The 19147-nt window shown below is 39.4% G+C and overlaps 3 protein-coding genes across 3 annotated transcripts in view; 1 reads left to right on the plus strand and 2 right to left on the minus strand.

Moving 5' to 3' along the window:
• Positions 1-14473, minus strand: part of LOC114249763 (uncharacterized) — a 28387-nt gene extending 13914 nt beyond the window's left edge. Inside the window, exon 1 of the mRNA XM_089738214.1 lies at positions 14305-14473. The gene's annotated coding sequence lies outside the window, so the exon portion shown is untranslated. The remainder of the gene's footprint in view (positions 1-14304) is intronic.
• LOC149499927 (uncharacterized) lies at positions 1422-3461 on the plus strand. The gene has a single exon (XM_089738159.1). It carries the CDS (start codon positions 2082-2084, stop codon positions 3141-3143), a length of 1062 nt encoding a protein of 353 aa, XP_089594285.1. The 5' UTR covers positions 1422-2081; the 3' UTR covers positions 3144-3461.
• Positions 14474-14590: 117 nt separating the features above from the next.
• Positions 14591-15541, minus strand: LOC114248853 (U-megalopygitoxin(8)-Mo12). The gene is given in 1 exon segment (XM_028182273.2): positions 14591-15541. A coding segment is annotated over 1 exon segment (882 nt). The 5' UTR covers positions 15500-15541; the 3' UTR covers positions 14591-14617.
• Between the last annotated feature and the right edge of the window lie 3606 nt (positions 15542-19147).

Below are 19147 nucleotides of genomic sequence, written 5' to 3' on the forward strand. Positions count from 1 at the left end.
CTAAATAACGATGCTTTTTAACTCGGAATATTACGATAATAATATGATGTTAAGCGCAGGCCATGAAGATAGCAATTGAAATCGTTCCGCGAATTAGTTAGAAATGTAGTAGTTAGTTTACTCTTTAATTTTACTGAAATAGGGTTTGCACATATATTTTTTTCCTACCTATGCTGATAGCCTTGAGAGGCTATTTCAGCTTCGCCCTAACGTGTGTAGGTGAGCTCACGGGGCTCAAACCGGAGTGTTGCTAACACTGACCCTAGCAAGAGCAGTGCTTCGCAGAATCTACCAACGGATCGGAAACGCGACCCACTGAGAAGATCCGGCGAGAAACTCAGATGGCTGTGTCTATGGATTAATTCGCTCGTCGAGCTCTTCGTCGTAAGCGACGGGTTCGACGAGGACGGTGACCGGTGCTTGTGGTGCCTAAAAGCACTGTTAATGGATCATTGCACATCAGTAAAAATAATAATATTTTTTTATAAGATACCCCATCTTATACAGCGTTACTACGGCTCTTAAATATTGTGAACGGACACGTTATAAGGCCCCATTTAACCGCCTTTCGTCTTTACGGGTAGTTTTGTAACAGCCTGTATAAGCGTGTTTTTTTTATTAGGCACACAATACACATCACATGCTAAAATGATACATAAAAAACACAAGTAAAAAGAAACAAAATCTGGCTTGCAACATAAGCCAATAAAGCCATGTGCGCACGACTAAACAAGACAAAATGCTGAATTTGTACACAATGGTCCTTACATCTATACGAATTATATAATAACTAGAGGTCCCGCAGTAGTCGAAATTCGACTATAATTAATTGGAATTGTAAATTTGTACACTATTAAGATTGTATTTTATACTTCTATAATCACAAATTTCGCCAAGGCTACACTATAAAAAAATATTAATAAAGACAAACAATATTTATTTATTAATCTATTCTCAATTTTACAACAAACGTCAAGAACAAAAGTTTGACAATAAATAGTATGCATGCGTGTGTGCGTCAAATACATGGTATGTAGTGTGTGTGTAATGTTTTCTTTATTGATTTAATGTATCTTTTATGCATTATTTAAAAAAAATATTAGCATTGTGCACTGCTTCTCTATATTTTCTATAAGTGTGAAAAATTTCATACTCCTACGTCCACGCAATTTTCGTAAAAAGGGATACAAAGTTTTTGCTTCAGGTATTAATATATAGATATAATACACATATTAATGTGAATATTTTCGTTTTTAAGACAAATATACGGTTAAATGTTATCATTCCCGGTCCGCAATTTGCGCGATTTCTTGAACGCCTCAGTGTGCTTAGTGCGAGTTTTTTAACGTTCTCGATAGCGTAAAAGTTAACTCAAATTTGTATGGAACGAGATCGTTTGCGTACTGTTATATCCTTCCCGTTGCACTCCTTCTTGCTAACTATGCACTCTGTCCCGCTACCTCAACACTCTTCATAATACACCTATATCGGGTCACGTCAGTGAGTCAGTCTCCTTCATCTCCTCATCCAAGACGGTCGTCCAAAATCATATAAAGTATTTTTTTTAAAAAGCTAAATATCCTGTGGCTCATAACATTTTGGTGGCAGCGTAAAGGGATTTTGAAAAGTCCCTGGTACGTCTCAATATCCAGTGAACTCTAAAATTCAGTGAATCATAGAATTAATACTTGTGATCGTGAACTCCACCGTTTTTACTAATAATTTGTGCATTTGTGTTGTGCTCGTCGACCGCTGAAAGCCCACTGCTGCGCATTCTACTTGAATGCTGTAGCCGGCATCACAGTATCATACCCACTGTCACGGATAACTGCTCCTGCGTGCCGCGACCGGTATCCGACGAAACACAGAAACGCAACTCACGGGTCGCCTCATCGCCGAGTTCCGAGAATGAACGCCCTTATCGTGCTGTCTGCATTCCTGTGAGCTCTTTATCAATTTATTAAATTGTTTTGGTCATTGCTATATTAGACACCAGTTCAAACTTTTGTATTCTATTTTCGTTTAATAACCGTGTTCACCAGTTAATTTTATAAGAATTTGTAATTGTATCGTATAAGAAAATGGCGGAAAGGTCTCAGAGTCCAAAATACGAAAAAACCGATTTCGCGGTAACAGACACCGAGGAGGAGGGCCAAGGCCATCTTCTTCCCCCACAAACGCGGTCTGTCGCGAAAAAGAGAGCTGTGATGATTCAAAAGCCCGAAATCGATCTCTCAACTTTGCTGAAATTTATAAAACCATACAATGACTGTAGAGAAACGCTAAACTCATTTCTTGTGAACTGTAACAACGCTTACGAGCTAGCGTCTGACGTACAAAAAGATATACTGTTTAAGTACATACTTTGCCAATTACAGGACAAAGCGGAAACCGCTTGTTCCATTAAAGAGTTCGCTAATTGGCATCAACTCAAAGACTTTCTTAAGGTCCAGTTCAGCGAGAGGAAGCATTATGCTCACCTATTGACAGATCTACAAGAATGTAAACAACAAACAAACGAAAACGTTAGCCAATATGCTCTTAGGATAGAGACGTGTTTGTCCCAGCTATTAACCGAGATATCTATCTCTCATGGTCACAAAAGTAAGGAAATGGTAGGGCGGACAGCCGCCATGGAAGAATTAGCCCTCCATCAGTTCCAAATGGGACTTATTCCTCGCATCTCTAACATCATTCGTTGTAAATCTCCTAAAACCCTGAATGAAGCGGTGAACATAGCTATATCGGAGGAAAAAATCCAACAATTCCTATTTAAACAAAACCCCTCCGGTAATCGTCAAGAGAGTCGGCCAACTTCCAGACCAAACATCGCAAGACCAGCTTTTGCCCAACCCTTTCGTAGAGATGTGAACCGCCAATTCCCTACTAACAACTATTATCCTAGACCAAACAATTATCCAACTAGACCCGCGAATAGCTATGATTCTAATACCATATTTTGTAGATATTGCAAAACACCAGGGCACACCTTGGAACAATGCCGCAAACGCGAGTTCAACAACAACAAGTTCAAATTTAACCAAAACCAAACCGGTGTCGCCCAAAGGGTAAATTACGTAGAACAAGCCGATCAAGCTGAAGGCTATGATACGGTCGACAACGATCATCCAAAAAACGAGTAATCGTCTCGCCCCGATGTCGTACGGGACAAAGTAGAATAAAAACCGGCATCAGATCTAATCCTATATCCAAGGCAACACCGCTACATGGAAGTTACGCCTCAATTTTAAAAAAGAATCTAAACATCGAAAGGACATCGCTACATGATTGTCCATCCAAATCCACTGTATCCATGCAACCACTCAAAGAAGTAGGATTGCCAAAAAATACTGTATCCACTGTATCCGAGCGACCATTCAGAGAAACGAAGTCGCCTAAATCCACTGAATCCTTAAGCACTAATAAAAACACAAATACAAAATCCAATTTATCTAAGAATACTAATCCCAACCCTCCTAAGCCCAATGTATTTGAAATAACGAGTAACCCAGCCAAAACCCTTCTACCTCATGTCCTAGTCGAATCCTCTGTATCGAACATTCCACTTTCTTTATTAGTCGACTCAGGATCGTCTGTCAGCCTAATTAAATACTCGTGCATCGAAAAGCATCCTAAATTAGAATCAGAAATGATTAAATTAAAAGGAATAGATTCTGAAGATGAACCCATTAACACAAAGGGTCACTTCCAATTAAAAATATACGTCGATAAGCAAAATAAAAAGTGTGTGTGTCCGCTCCGACGCACGACTGGAGTTTACTGGATATAAAAAATTAAACGAAACAATACGAGAAATAGTTCTATATTACGACAACACGATACACTACAGATTATTAACAAATTAACGAGACACAAAACAAACGACTAACAAATATATGAAAATACAATAATGAGAGAAACGCGCGATCAGTACGAGGCTTTGTGGCGGACTGCCGGCGCAGCAGCCCGGCGTCACCTGCGATAACGCGGCCGCGCGTTGGCTCCTGATTGGCGCGCGCACGCATCACGCAATCAGGAGCCAATCAGGCGCATAACGCATTTCGTGTGACATGCTAGTACGATTTTGATTGGCGCGCGCACGCATCACGCAATCAGGAGCCAATCAGGCGCATAACGCATTTCGTGTGACATGCTAGTACGATTTTGATTGGCGCGCGCACGCATCACGCAATCAGGAGCCAATCAGGCGCATAACGCATTTCGTGTGACATGCTAGTACGATTTTGGTCCCCATAATTTTCATACCCCGGGCCTATATATGTAAATCGATTCTAAAGGAGTAAACTCCAAAAAGTGTGTGTGTCCGCTCCGACGCACGACTGGAGTTTACTGGATATAAAAAAGTGTGTGTGTCCGCTCCGACGCACGACTGGAGTTTACTGGATATAAAAAATTAAACGAAACAATACGAGAAATAGTTCTATATTACGACAACACGATACACTACAGATTATTAACAAATTAACGAGACACAAAACAAACGACTAACAAATATATGAAAATACAATAATGAGAGAAACGCGCGATCAGTACGAGGCTTTGTGGCGGACTGCCGGCGCAGCAGCCCGGCGTCACCTGCGATAACGCGGCCGCGCGTTGGCTCCTGATTGGCGCGCGCACGCATCACGCAATCAGGAGCCAATCAGGCGCATAACGCATTTCGTGTGACATGCTAGTACGATTTTGATTGGCGCGCGCACGCATCACGCAATCAGGAGCCAATCAGGCGCATAACGCATTTCGTGTGACATGCTAGTACGATTTTGATTGGCGCGCGCACGCATCACGCAATCAGGAGCCAATCAGGCGCATAACGCATTTCGTGTGACATGCTAGTACGATTTTGGTCCCCATAATTTTCATACCCCGGGCCTATATATGTAAATCGATTCTAAAGGAGTAAACTCCAAAAAAATAACACATAAGTTCCACGTCGTCGATAAAATACATCTACCTTACGACGGCATTCTAGGGTCCGATTTACTTAATGCGTATAGCTGTAATATAAATTATACCAACGACTTACTCCATATTGGGAAGCTATCTCTCAAATTACATTTTAATGATCCAGCGTATATAATTTCAGCAAGAACCGAAACTGTAATTGAATGCTCCATTACCAATCCTAATTTAAAAGAAGGAATGATTCTAGACCAAAAACTCTCAGACAGCTTGATAATTGCAAATTGTATAGTACGAGTTAAACAAAATAACAGAGTCAATTTATCCGTCGTAAACACTTCCGAAGAACCTATTGTCGTGAACTCGAATCTAAGTTTAAAATTACAACCTATAGATCCTTTAGAATTCCAAAATCATCCTGTAATTCATACGAACATCTCAACCAACAGCCTTAAACGTACTGAGGAAGTATTTAAACAATTACGTATCTCTCATCTTAATGCTGAAGAAGCTCAAGCTCTTTTACAATTATGTTCTGATTTCTCCGACATTTTCCATCTTCCTGGTGAACATCTTTCCTGCACTAATGCCCTTAAACATGAAATCAAAACAACATCCGACATACCAATACACACCAAAACTTATAGATTTCCAGAAGTGCATAAAGCAGAAGTCAAAAATCAAATCGATAAAATGCTGGAACAAAACATAATAGAGCCTTCCGATTCAACCTGGTCATCGCCTATTTGGGTCGTCCCAAAGAAACTCGATGCATCCAACACCCAAAAATGGCGAGTGGTTATTGACTATCGCAGGCTCAATGACGTAACCATAGGCGACACATATCCTATTCCACAAATAACAGAAATTCTCGATCAACTTGGAAATAGTAAATACTTTTCCACTTTGGACTTAGCCTCAGGATTTCATCAAATCAAGTTAAACGAAGCCGACAAAGTCAAAACAGCCTTCAATGTGCCCGAAGGACATTTCCAATTCTTAATAATGCCATTTGGATTAAAGAACGCGCCGAGCACATTCCAGAGGCTCATGAACTCCGCCCTATTGGGACTCCAAGGTACAAGATGCTTTGTATACTTAGATGACATTGTCTGCTATTCCTATGACATCAAATCCCATATCCTCAATCTAACTTCTATTTTCCAAAGAATCCGTCAATTCAACCTAAAGTTGCAGCCAGATAAGTGCGAATTCCTTAGACGTGAAGTGTGTTACCTAGGCCATGTTATAACCGAACAAGGAGTAAAGCCGAACAAAGACAAAATAAAAGCCGTTACAGAATATCCAGTTCCTAAATCACCAAAAGACATAAAATCCTTTCTCGGTCTAGTTTCGTACTACAGACGATTTATCCCAGAATTTTCCCAAACTGCTAAACCTCTTACTAACCTCTTGAAGAAAGACACTGCGTTCATTTGGGAAAACCAACATCAGCTTGCCTTCGAAATCTTAAAAAGAAAATTAACATCCGCTCCACTACTAATCTACCCTGACTTCACAAAACCGTTCATCCTCACTTGTGATGCTTCGAATTATGCTGTGGGTGCTGTCCTCTCTCAGGGACAAATCGGCAAAGACCGACCAGTAGCTTTTGCGTCTCGCACCTTAAACAAAAGCGAATGCAACTATAGTACAACAGAGAAAGAATTATTAGCCATACTCTATGGATGTAAAACCTTCCGTCCTTATCTCTACGGAAATAAATTCCAAATCGTAACCGATCACAGACCATTAAAATGGCTGTTTAACCACAAAGACCCCGGTAGTAAACTCCAACGCTGGAGGCTAAAATTAGAAGAGTACGAATACGAAATCGTATATCGTAAAGGCAAATTAAACTCCGCAGCAGATGCACTCTCAAGGTATCCTGTAAATCCCGTATATCCTACGAATAAAGATGATCTAAATCCAAATCCTATTGTAGAATCTAACGAAGATCCCATTGCTGAAAGTAATCAAAGTCATAACGCCGAATCCAATCAAAACCCTACTAATATATCCTCACCTAACTCATCACCGCTCGAAATTCCTCAAGCAACACTTGACGAACTTATTAGAACTGACTTTAGCCCATTGAATGATGTAGACTTCGACTTTAGTTTCCTAGATCCCATGAATGAATCAGAACCTCTAACCTTCCCAGAATCTCCAAATCATCAAGATCCTATACAAGAATCCACTCCAGCACCCATAAATCCAGCACCTCCGATTCCTGAAAAGTCACCCGATCGCGTCGATCCTGTCCCACTCGTATCAAAACCAAATCCTAAAACTCCGTTGTCTCCCATTTCCGACAATGCTAATTGTCCTGTCGTCCCCGATACATCACCATTACCCGACGACAATTACAATAAATTCCTAAAATCCCCTACTAAGACGCATGATACAATTATCCTAGAACACAACGAAGACTTACTAAAATGTTCTCAAAAATTAATAATAATACCTACGTCTATAGATATGGACGAATCCTTACCCTATATCCAAGACATCATTAACAACTGTCCTAACCCACAACGCGACGAATTCCTAAAGAAAGAAAGATCCCTACATACTGTTTCCCCTTTTACTATTGAAAATAAAACCTACCTCTTCCTGTTCACTAAAGTACATCACTTCGATGATAATTCTTATCCTGACATATTCAAAAGTCTAAAGTATGCCCGCGACGAAATAATGATGTCCTATTCTACAATCTACGAAATTAGCATATCCGACTTTAGGAATCCATTCGATAGACATTCCTTTATCAAAATTTATAATATGCTAGCTTATCTCTTCGATGGTACTAATATCAAAATACACATATACCACAATAACATAATATACCCATCTCTTAGCGAAATACCCAAAATACTCAAAGAAAACCATGATATCCCTATTGCTGGACATTTAGGATCCGCAAGAATGTTTAGCCGCATCAAAGAAAGATTCTCCTGGAAAAACATGCGTAGTGACATTGAGAACTATATTAAGCAATGCCCATCTTGTCAAACCAACAAAGCACTACGACAAATAAATCGAGCTCCCATGGTAATAACTTCCACATCCACATCTCCGTTCGAGCGACTAGCTCTCGATATAGTAGGTCCCTTACCCGAATCCGGCACTGCTAAACTTAAATACATACTAACCATGCAGGACGACCTTACTAAATTCTCTCTAGCATATCCTCTTCGCAGTAACACTGCGGAAGAAACGAGTGAATGTCTCCTACACTTCATCTCGTTGTTCGGCATCCCTAAACATATCCTGACCGATCAAGGGACGAACTTCACAGCCGAGCTCTTTAAAAAGACATGTGAATTTTTAAAAATCAAGCAGTTATGGTCATCGCCATACCATCCGCAGACCCAAGGTGCCTTAGAAAGGTCACACTCCACTCTCAAAGAGTATCTAAAATCTTACGTGAACGAAAACCAAAACAATTGGCCGAAATACGTATACACGTCAATGCTAGCATATAACACAGCAGTCCATTCTACAACACACTACTCACCATTCCAATTACTGTTCGGACACAAACCTCGTATACCAGACTCTGTATATGACGATAATTCCGATACCACTTACCCAGACTATGTCAAACTACTCCAACACCGCTTGAAACACGCACGAGATATAGCAATTGAGTATATTCACAAATCCAAAATCAATTCAAAAAATTACTATGACACACGTACTCGCCCTGTGACTTACAAAGTCGGCGACCAAGTTTTCCTAAAAAATCATCTCCGCTTACGCAAAGCACTATCGCCCATGTGGAAAGGGCCTTATAAAGTAATTAAAGTACATGGAAACCATACGGTAACACTACTCATCAATAGGCGCCACGTGAAACATCATTTCGATGAAATTAAACTCGCTGACGTGCGAGAGAATATAACCTCCTAACAAGTTATTTCTACCATTATTATAATCATTATTTTATTAGTTAAGGAAACTAGTTATAGGTATTATTATTATACAAAATGTTTTTATTATACAAAACATATTTACAAAATCCATATTTACATCTTTACATATCCTATATATTATTAATTTACGACAAAAGAATTTACACAAGTCTCTCTCTTGCAGCATATCGGCTACGGCTAACGCGGAATTTGTTGAACAAATTAACAAGAGTTCCGGTATATATTTTGATCCAATCGGCGAACTCAGAATTTGTACAAGCCACTTAGATATAGTTACATTTATAGATATCTCTTATATTAAGCCGCATATCCAGAATTTAAATTCAGTCATGGGCACCCTTAGATTTATATGTAATCAAATGCAAATTAAAATGCAAAGTAATCTAGAATGTTACAATTTACTAGAACCACTAACAGTAAGATACAACGACATCGTCTCAGAGTATTCAGCCACAGCTCACTTAACAGAAAAGCGATTTAAACGAGGGGCGTGGATAAGTGGCATTGGCTCTCTCTCCAAAACTATTTTCGGCACTCTGGACGAAAATGATGGTATTAGATATAATGAGGCTATACAAAATATGCAAAATAATGAAAAAAGGCTAGCTACATTAATGAAAGAAAATATTTTAATCACTTCGACCACTCTGTCAAAATTCAATGAAACAATTTACAAAATAAAAATTAATGAAGCTAACCTTAACCAAGCTATTGACAATTTCTCCGCACAACTAAAAAACATCTCAGCTATCTCACACGAACTTTCAATAAAATCAGATATCAATTCGATAGGAAATAGTTTAGAGGCATTCCTATTAGCTTTATCATTCCGATTAGAAGACTTAACCAACGCGATAATGTTTTGCAGTCAAAACATCCTACATCCAGCCGTATTGTCGCCTGAACAACTATACCAAGAAATTGTCAATAACTTTAGACATATACCTGCCAACCTTAGGCTACCTACACATTTAAATTTAAGCAATATGTATAGTTTAATGAATTCATCTAGTTTAATATGTTATAGTTCTAGTAATAAAGTTAATTTTATAGATTACCCCTCGTATCCCCTACGGAATACAATTTGTATCACGTTATAGCACTACCTACTCCACACAACAGTATTAAACCTAACTCGTTCAGTTATATTATACCTTCAAACAAATATATAGCAATGACCATGGACAAAACAGAATACTGTAATTTAGACTCACCGAAGGAATGCATCGTAATCAACTCGCATGAATACATTTGTGATATTACAACAGTGTTCCCGACTAGTGCAAACCCAAGTTGCGAAAGTGAACTATTGTCAAATATAGTAAACACTTTACCAGTGCAGTGTAAAACAGACTTTATCCATGGACAATTAGACCTATGGAAATCACTTAAAAATAACGCTTGGATTTTTGTACAATCCAAAACCAATAAACTCTACGTCGAGTGTCGTGATCAGAAAATAATAGACCTGAACATAATTGGTACGGGTATCCTGAGAATCCCAGAAAATTGTATAGCCTTCTGTAAAGGCACAAAACTAATACCTAAGTCTACCCCAGTAAAGATAAATGTTTCTGTAAGCCACTCAGATTTTAATATAATTAATGACTTTTACTGTAATTTAGATAAGTTTACAAATGTAATGAGTAACGAGCCTCCGTTAAAACTGCAAAACGTTGATTTAGACTTCTTTACCGCTGAAACTCGGTCCAAATTAAATTCAATGTCAGTCAAAGCTGACGAAATCCTGGCAGACCATCCTATCATAAAATACGAGACTCCTTACTCTATCGTAATTAGTTTAATTTCTATTATTGTTTTTCTATTCTGTATTATTAAGTGTGTTTCTATAATTAAATCGCACAACCGTCTTATCCATCGTTTTCCCACATTCCACCGTCCAACCTCAAACCCTCCTACCACGAACCAAACTGAAACCACTGAACCCGTTACTCCACTGAAAATCCGGACGCACAACCCTCAACCGGAAAACACTCCGGCTCCCACTATCAGAACAAATGTATAACTTTCTTTCCCAAACATCGCGGAAGTAACCCCGATGTTTAGTCTACCCCCGGGAGGTGTTATATCCTTCCCGTTGCACTCCTTCTTGCTAACTATGCACTCTGTCCCGCTACCTCAACACTCTTCATAATACACCTATATCGGGCTCACGTCAGTGAGTCAGTCTCTTTCATCTCCTCATCCAAGACGGTCGTCCAAAATCATATAAAGTATTTTTTTTAAAAAGCTAAATATCCTGTGGCTCATAACAGTACGTTTGCTGCTAGGGGCGCTGTTCCAACTGCATACAAAATTGAGTTAACTTTTACGCTATCGAGAACGTTAAGAAATTCGCACTAAGCACACTGATCTCCGTGCCACGATCGGTCTTTTCTCTCCAACTACGTCTTCAAGGGCGCTCGGATTCGATACAGAACATTTGGACTACAGTCCCAAACACCTGTAATTATAATACAACATCCAAATAAAGAATTAACAGGCGTGAATAAAGATCGCGTCATCTCGTTTCTAATCTAAATTGGGGCGATCGATTAAGGGCAAGGACTATTCGATTCTGTCAGAGATCGAGGCCATTTTGAATGGTGTATAATTGTCAAAATCATGAAAGCTATCTTGTGGTAGGGCACCCCGTGAAAATAAAGTCGATTTCTTTGTTTGTTATAAATCATAACTAAGATACTTTAGTACTATACTTTAAGTAGGCTTTTTATTGGTGGTAGAACCTCTTGTGAGTCCGCACGGGTAGGTACCACAACCCCGCCTATTCCTGCCGTGAAGCAGTAATGCGTTTCGGTTTGAAGGGTGGGGCAGCCGTTGTAACTATACTGAGACCTTAGAACTTATATCTCAAGGTGGGTGGCGCATTTACGTTGTAGATGTCTATTGGCTCCAGTAACCACATAATATCAGGTGGACTGTGAGCTCGTCCATCTATCAAAGCAATAAAAAAAAAATTGCAGCAATCTTGTGCGCGTTCGGGAATTCCGATCTCACCCGATGACGTCCGAGCCGTTATGGCAATGTTGCACGCCACAGATTAACTACCCAGTGAGAAAGTCCGGCGAGAAAATAATTGGGTTAAAATGATATTTATATATATAGACTGCGATTTTTATATTATAATTTAATGCCTCCATTACATACTCGCCGAGTACAAACGAATAGCCACGAACACGGTGCAGTGATTGGTCTTTTGATATTTACGTATCGCTTTTGTGCAGTTTCTAGATCACTTAATAAATTCCAAGCACGAAGGGTTCGTCGTGTAACTTAACCCACAGACACAGCCCACTGAGTTCCTCGTCGGATCTTCTCAATTGGTCACGATTCTGATCCGGTGGTAGATTCAGCGAAGCACTGCTCTTTTTAAGGCTAGTATTAGCAAATCCACCAGGTTGAGCTACATGAGCTGGCCTACACGTTCCATAAAGGCGATATAACCCCTGGAGGCTACTAGGATGGGTAGACAACAAGGAACACCTTATCTCTACCATCCATCCTCCTTGCGTCGTATTCCTCACTGCTGGGGGTCTTGACCACCCTTTTGTATCACCTTCGCACGCACGATCTTTCTCCATCTATTCTTGTATCTGGTGGTGTGGAGAGCGTTGTCAAATGTGGAATCAAGAGCGGTGCAGATCTGGTCGGACCAACGTATTGGGTTACCGGTCACGATGGGCCTCGTTACCATCCTTCCGTGCAATCCTACCATCCATACATCAAAACATACCCGTAACAGCCAAACGTGCGTCATCCATGTTTGAAAGAAGCTATCCACAAATACATGTTTCTTTTATTCGCAGATGGATGAGTCACCTCACGGTAAACCTGGTGTTCTACGATTACTGAAGTCCATAGATATATCACTACGTGTATGCTGTTACCCACTTGAGACGTGAGGTCTAATTGGCTTCTAAGTCCCAAATGTATAGTAACGAATTTTACATAAGAATTTTGCTGCTGAAATATGTAGGCGTGGAGCCTGGAGGCATGGCTCCCAAAACCGTTTGCCGAAATTTGCCGTGATGGCCTTCGTCTTAGAAGTAATTCGTAAATATGCGTCAACCTTTTTCATTAGAACAATTTGTAGCTGTCTGCGGGGTTCGAACACCGGCTCAGTCGCATCGCTCAATACGAACGCACCGGTCGTCTTAACCTTTAGGCCACGACGACTTTGATTGATCTCTTTCTAAGGTCGTTTTCATGCACGAATTATTCAGCTAATTATTCGCCGATAATCTGAACAAGGCATTAAGGATTAAAGTATTACTTATCACCTGACTTCGTCTTCTAAATTAGTTTCAATACACCTCCTCGTATTGTGTAAGATTTTCAATGTCGAATTCGTACGGCGCCATATGCACAAGGTTCTATTATACTTTTACGATCCATTATTCTTTGGTAAAATGTATTGTCACCTGCACGTCACATCACACAAAACAATTTTATATATGCCGTTATGCAAATTTATCTTAGTAGCATACGCTTCGAATAAAAAAGATTTTCGCGCGCAATATCAACTTTGTGCAACCATAAAACGTATCTACAAATTTATTTTTGCTATTAGATTGAATCTCAGCTTTTAGCATCTCTTCGGCAGTTTTGCTTTTGGAACCGCAAATAAAACTTTGTCGTTTCGTGTTAGAATTTCGACAAACTCTTGTTTTGCATTTATAACGACTTTTATTGCAAGAACCTTAAGTTCAATTTCGGTTGTATAAATGTAATGAAAGTTGTAAATGGTATTAGTTCAATTCGTGACGGTGCAATTTAGGGGTCTGTATGCTTTTACGAAATACTAATAATGTGGTAAAATTTTTCGCTTCGATTTTAGTATTTGGAGTAGAGTTTCAAATTGCCACGCAGGTTTGATATCGATTAAAAAATAATGCGTTCACTCTTTTCTTCTTATTGCGCGTATGGATGAACCAGTTCACGTCCTACCCAGTGACAAGCGATCACCGGAACCCATCACAATGACAATACAGCCACCCACTCTAAGACATGAGGTCGAAATCTTAACTAAACTTCGTAACGGTTAAGCAGAATAGTGTTACCTATCCTTGCAGGCTCACAGTATGCACCACAACGCTTATAATTCTTTACTGGTGGTAGGAAATGCTATTTGGCCGTAAGGTTTATGCCGTGAAGCAATAATACGTTTCGGCTTGAAGGGTGGGGCAGCCATTGTACTCTAAGACTAAAACTTAGAACATACGCTTCATAGTGGTTGGATGTACATTGTTGAGGTCTATGGGCCCTTGTAACCGTTTAACACCAGGTGGACAATAAGCTGATCCATCTAAATGACAATAAATAAAAATACATCTGCCCTCTAATGTGAAACATGCTCACGAGTTCTCACATTTTTTTAGTAAAGTACCTAATAGTATTAAGAAGTTAAATTTTAAATACCTACCCCTGAAATCGCTGCATTTCTTTTGCAATTAAATCCCGATACACGGTTGGAATGTCACCACACACCGAAAACATTATCGCGTCATATAAAATATACAATTCCGAATAAATAGTTTTATATATAGCACTGAGGGGTGCTAGCAAGGCGGAGGTCGGGCGGAGCAAGAGGGTGTTTATATCTATGTGCGGTGTTCACTTAAAGACTAAATGACTTTTCCTGTTGGAGAAGAAGCACAAGAGGATGAGAGTTACTATAAAATAGGAATACGAAATAAAAAAAACAAGGCTCGAGGATTTTAAACAAAATTTTTAATTTACAAAGGCTTTCCGGTTTCCCTGTCGAAAACTTTCAAAGACGCGTCTACATTGAAACCGAAACTTATGGTTTCCATCGCTGTGAACTCATTGGTTATGCCGGCGCTGGTTAAAATTTTCTGTATCGGCGGTCCCCAGAAGTGGTGTCCGTTGTGGGACCTCTTGAAGTTCACCACCACATTTCCCCTCAGCGACAGACCGTATACGACCTCCACTTCCAAGACCCCGGTGTACGCTCATAAAACGGCTGTGATCGCCTGACCCGGCTGTAACTCCGCTTCCATACCAGTGCTGGCGCCGATTGTGATTGATTCAGTGACCTCTTCGCTCTTGCCCCAAGTAGACGTGTACGAGAAGCCTGTCTTACCGCTTATTTTGGTGAACATTACATTTATGTCGTACTCAATCTCTTGAGTTATTGAGAATGCCTTTTCCTCAGTCCATGTTGTGGTTAAAGTGTTCTCGACTGTGTGCGTGATACCGGTGTTCACTTTGATCGTTTTATTGGAGGCGTTCTCAAAGTCCTGCGTAGTGATTATAGCCGGGTTCTTGGTTATCGATTTGAGTCGCGCCGATTTCACTGACAACACCCTACTGACCTGTTCGAATTTGTACTTCTTGTACAGATCGCCCCATGGCGTTGGACTTTTCAAGTAGACTCCGGACGGACTCTTCCCGAAATACGTTCGCACTGCATCCTTCAAATTGTCATCGTCGATATTAAACTTAGTGACGTCATCGTCGGATATCAAATCAACTTGCACACCTGCGTACGTAACCGTTATATCCGGATTGTCGATGCCTGTGTCGATGTCTATTGAAATTTTAGATTCGATTGATTTAATTATTAATATGAGGCACAACAAATATTTTACGAACATCTTGCTTGCTTGCTGTGATAAATGTGTCAAAATGTGTGATTTCTGTTAACGAAATACTTTGGTTTTATTAGGGTTCCGTGATTTAATATAGAAGAAGTTTTCTTCTTCTTTTGAAGAAGTTTTCTGCTCACATTTAATTATTTATGTTACCATTGCCAACTTACTGTTATAAACGACTAGCGACCCGCCCTCGCTTTGCTTCGGAAACATTAAAACACACATGAAACCAAAAAAATAAAATAAAATAAAAATTAAAAAAAGTAGCCTATGTTCATCAGGGACAATGTCGGCTTCTAATGGAAAAAGATTTTTTCAAATCGGTCCAGTAGTTTCGGAGCCTATTCGAAACAAACAAACAAACAAATCTTTCCTCTTTATATCGAAAAAAACAAACAAACAAATCTTTCCTCTTTATAATATTAGTATAGAAGTATAGATTCTAAAATAAGATAATCGAGGATTAGACTTTTCAATAGTAGAAAAAATAAAGAATCAAGTTCAAAAATCATAGATCAACAATAGCCTGGAAACTACTTCCAATGATTGCTTGTCATGCCATGACAACCCATGTTCACTCGATTGAATAAAAATAAATAACTAAAACCAAATCACGCACGGTCATCTGGCCCCAAATTAGGAATCCCTGTTATGGGTACCAGAGGTTGATATACACATTTATACATGTTTAAATATGTACATATATGGATATTATACACCCAGATAAAGAGCACACAAACCTGTCCATCACAAGAATATTTGCCTGATGTGGGACTATAACTATTGCTTCACCGGGTCAATCATAGTACTAATTAAAAGAGCAAGAAGCAAAACCAGGTCAGAAATATGACGGTTCTTGGCACGTCCGGAAAAACCAGGACGCGGAGAGGCTTTTTAGTGAGCCAAATATTCTGGGGGAGATGAAGGCGTGGAAGCTCGGATGGGTCGGGCATATAGTGCGTACGGGGCAAGATCGGGCTGTGAAACGGGTGTACCGGAGGGACGCCGCCCCGTGTGGAGGCCCAAGTAACGCTCGTCTGACGCTGTGGAAGGAAATTTACGTGAGCTTCTAGTGTCGGACTGCAAGGTGTTGCGCAGCGCCGGGATGAATGGCAACGTTTATTGTCGCAGGCAAAGACCTAGTTCGGGGTCATAGCGCCAGCGCAGTAGTTGTAGCAGTAGTAATTACAAGAGCAGAAGGGCCCCATACGTTTTGCAAGATCTATCGTTGCAAATGCTGTGTTTGAGGCGGAAGGTTGGAAATATATTCCTTCTGTCTCAGTTCGTTGCAGACGAGAGAAAAGCTCTCTCTTGCTGCGTAGAATCTGGGATGGACTGGTAAATGTGAAGTACCTCATTGTTCGCTGCTGTCAAGGTATCATAGCCACGATAGTGGACAGCGGGAGGTCTAGTAAATCAACAGGACACGCCCCTGATGCTATATAGTAATCAGTTAGCGTAGTTTCTGCCGTATCTTTGTGGCTATCTGCCCTAATTCCCGATGCGAGCAGATCGCAGAACATTCAATACTAACTGTCCGTTCTGAAGTGCTGGCTACCTGGCCAATCCAATCGATAACCAATATCGGTTCATGTTAGTACCCATTTCACGTGCTTGACTTGACGAGAGTAATTTTGTTTATTTACGCTTCATGTGGAAATGGATATGTCACCTAATAAGAAGCAAAACATAAAAATGGACTAAATTAGTAACCTCGAGAGGGGAAAACATTAAAAGGACGACCGTTCCAAAGCTGAGTGGACGACATAAAAACCGTAGCGGGCTCTACGTGGAGCAGGAGGACATATGGCAGGATTTGGGGAGGGGGGCTATGCGAAAGCTTACTGGACCTCTTGTGAGTCCGCGCGGGTAGGTACCACCACCCTGCCTATTTCTGCCGTGAAGCAGTAATGCGTTTCGGTTTGAAGGGTGGAGCGGCCGTTGTATATTTGAGACCTTAGAACTTACATCTCAAGGTGGGTGGCGTATTTACGTTGTATATGTCTATGGGCTCCAGTAACCACTTAACACCAGGTGGGCTGTAAGCCCGCCCAACCATCTAAGCAATAAAAAAAAGCAAAACAATCTTGGCCGATATCAAATGCTTACAAAAATTATATTAATAGAATGAACCTAAATATTAATTAGGATTTTTAATAAATGCTTCTTTATCTTTTACATTCTTAATTTATTTTAGCCGTTCATAATATTCCCAACTTGAACTTGATCTAACAAATATTTTAAACATCAACGGAATTCAAAGAAAAAATTCATTTATTTATGATTTCTCGTCAGATCTAACCATGACCTTACCAATAACATAGATAATAAGGTTAAAAATGGATGTCGCTTGTGATGTATTTAGATAAAATAAATAGAGTTGTGTGCCACAACTACCGACGGAGTATTCGATAAGTGTTTTAAAATCGTTTTATGTCAATTGCGTTGTAAAAACTTCCCGAATACTAGTATCACGTACCTATAATGAATTTTTTTTACTTACAAAAATAATGCACAGTTCCGTTTTAGTGCACAATCCTAATAAATAAACTATGAAGTTTTCAAACTTACTCTGTTAAGCCGAATTTTTATTTTACGTATGTTACATATGTGATCAAGGGTGCGCTAGCTAGTATGATACATACTAACTAATATTTACCTATCTCCTAACGGTACAATCTATACTTATAAATAAAATTAGAGTGTCTGTTTGTAGTATTGAAATAAACGCTTTTTACTACATGCATATGAATATATATACGGTACATACAATTTTTTACAATTTACAATTTTTACAAATTTTGCCTGTCTGTCTGTTTGTTCCGGCTAATCTCTGGAACGGCTGGACCGATTTTGATGAGACTTTCACTAATAGGTAGCTGATGATATAACGAGTAACTTAGGCTACTTTTCTTAGACTGGCTTTGCTCCGCGGCGTCACACGCAGTTATTGTCGTACCGCGCGCAACATGGCGGACTTCGCCTATCAATAATAAAATTTAATGTTTCCGAAGCGAAGCGAGGGCGGATCGGTTGTAATAAATAAAGAAACATTTAATAAAACAATTACCTCTTAGTAGAGACTTTAAAGTAGCACTCGAGAGTCCTCTAATTGTAATCTAGAATAATATTAACTTAAACTAAAACTTATAGTTAACTTAAACTTATCTATTCTATACTAATATTATAAAGAGGAAAGATTTGTTGGTATTGAATAGGCTCCGAAAGTTTGGAAGATACACTATTCCCGAGTGACATAGGCTATAATCTTTTTTGAAAAAAAAATAGGGATCCTTACTAAAACTCCAAATCAAATCAAATCAAATCAAAAAAATTTTATTCAACATAAATGAAAGTACATACTTGTTGAACGTCAAAAGAACTACCGCCAATTCACAAGAACTAGCCTCCGTCCTGAGAAAAATTGGCAAGAAACTCAGCGGGCATGTCTTTTTTTTTTTTTTTTTAAATATGAAATTATTATTTATCCAATAATGTAACCCAAGGTGTTAATCTTTATATCGCGTGCCCTGCGAAAAATATTGATGATAGAATAAAATAATGTACTACGACTTTGTACAACACATTATTATTTACAAAAAGTGTTGCGACAGCATATTTCTAAATATAGTTATGCCGCAATAAGTGTTC

This window comes from Bombyx mandarina, chromosome 24, assembly GCF_030267445.1.
Source record: "Bombyx mandarina strain Sakado chromosome 24, ASM3026744v2".
NCBI classification, from domain to species: Eukaryota; Metazoa; Arthropoda; class Insecta; order Lepidoptera; family Bombycidae; genus Bombyx; species Bombyx mandarina.

What these genes read in the sequence shown, in the direction of transcription:
- LOC149499927 (XM_089738159.1), top strand. Translation starts at nt 2,082, where the DNA reads ATGGCGGAAAGGTCTCAGAGTCCAAAATACGAAAAAACCGATTTCGCG.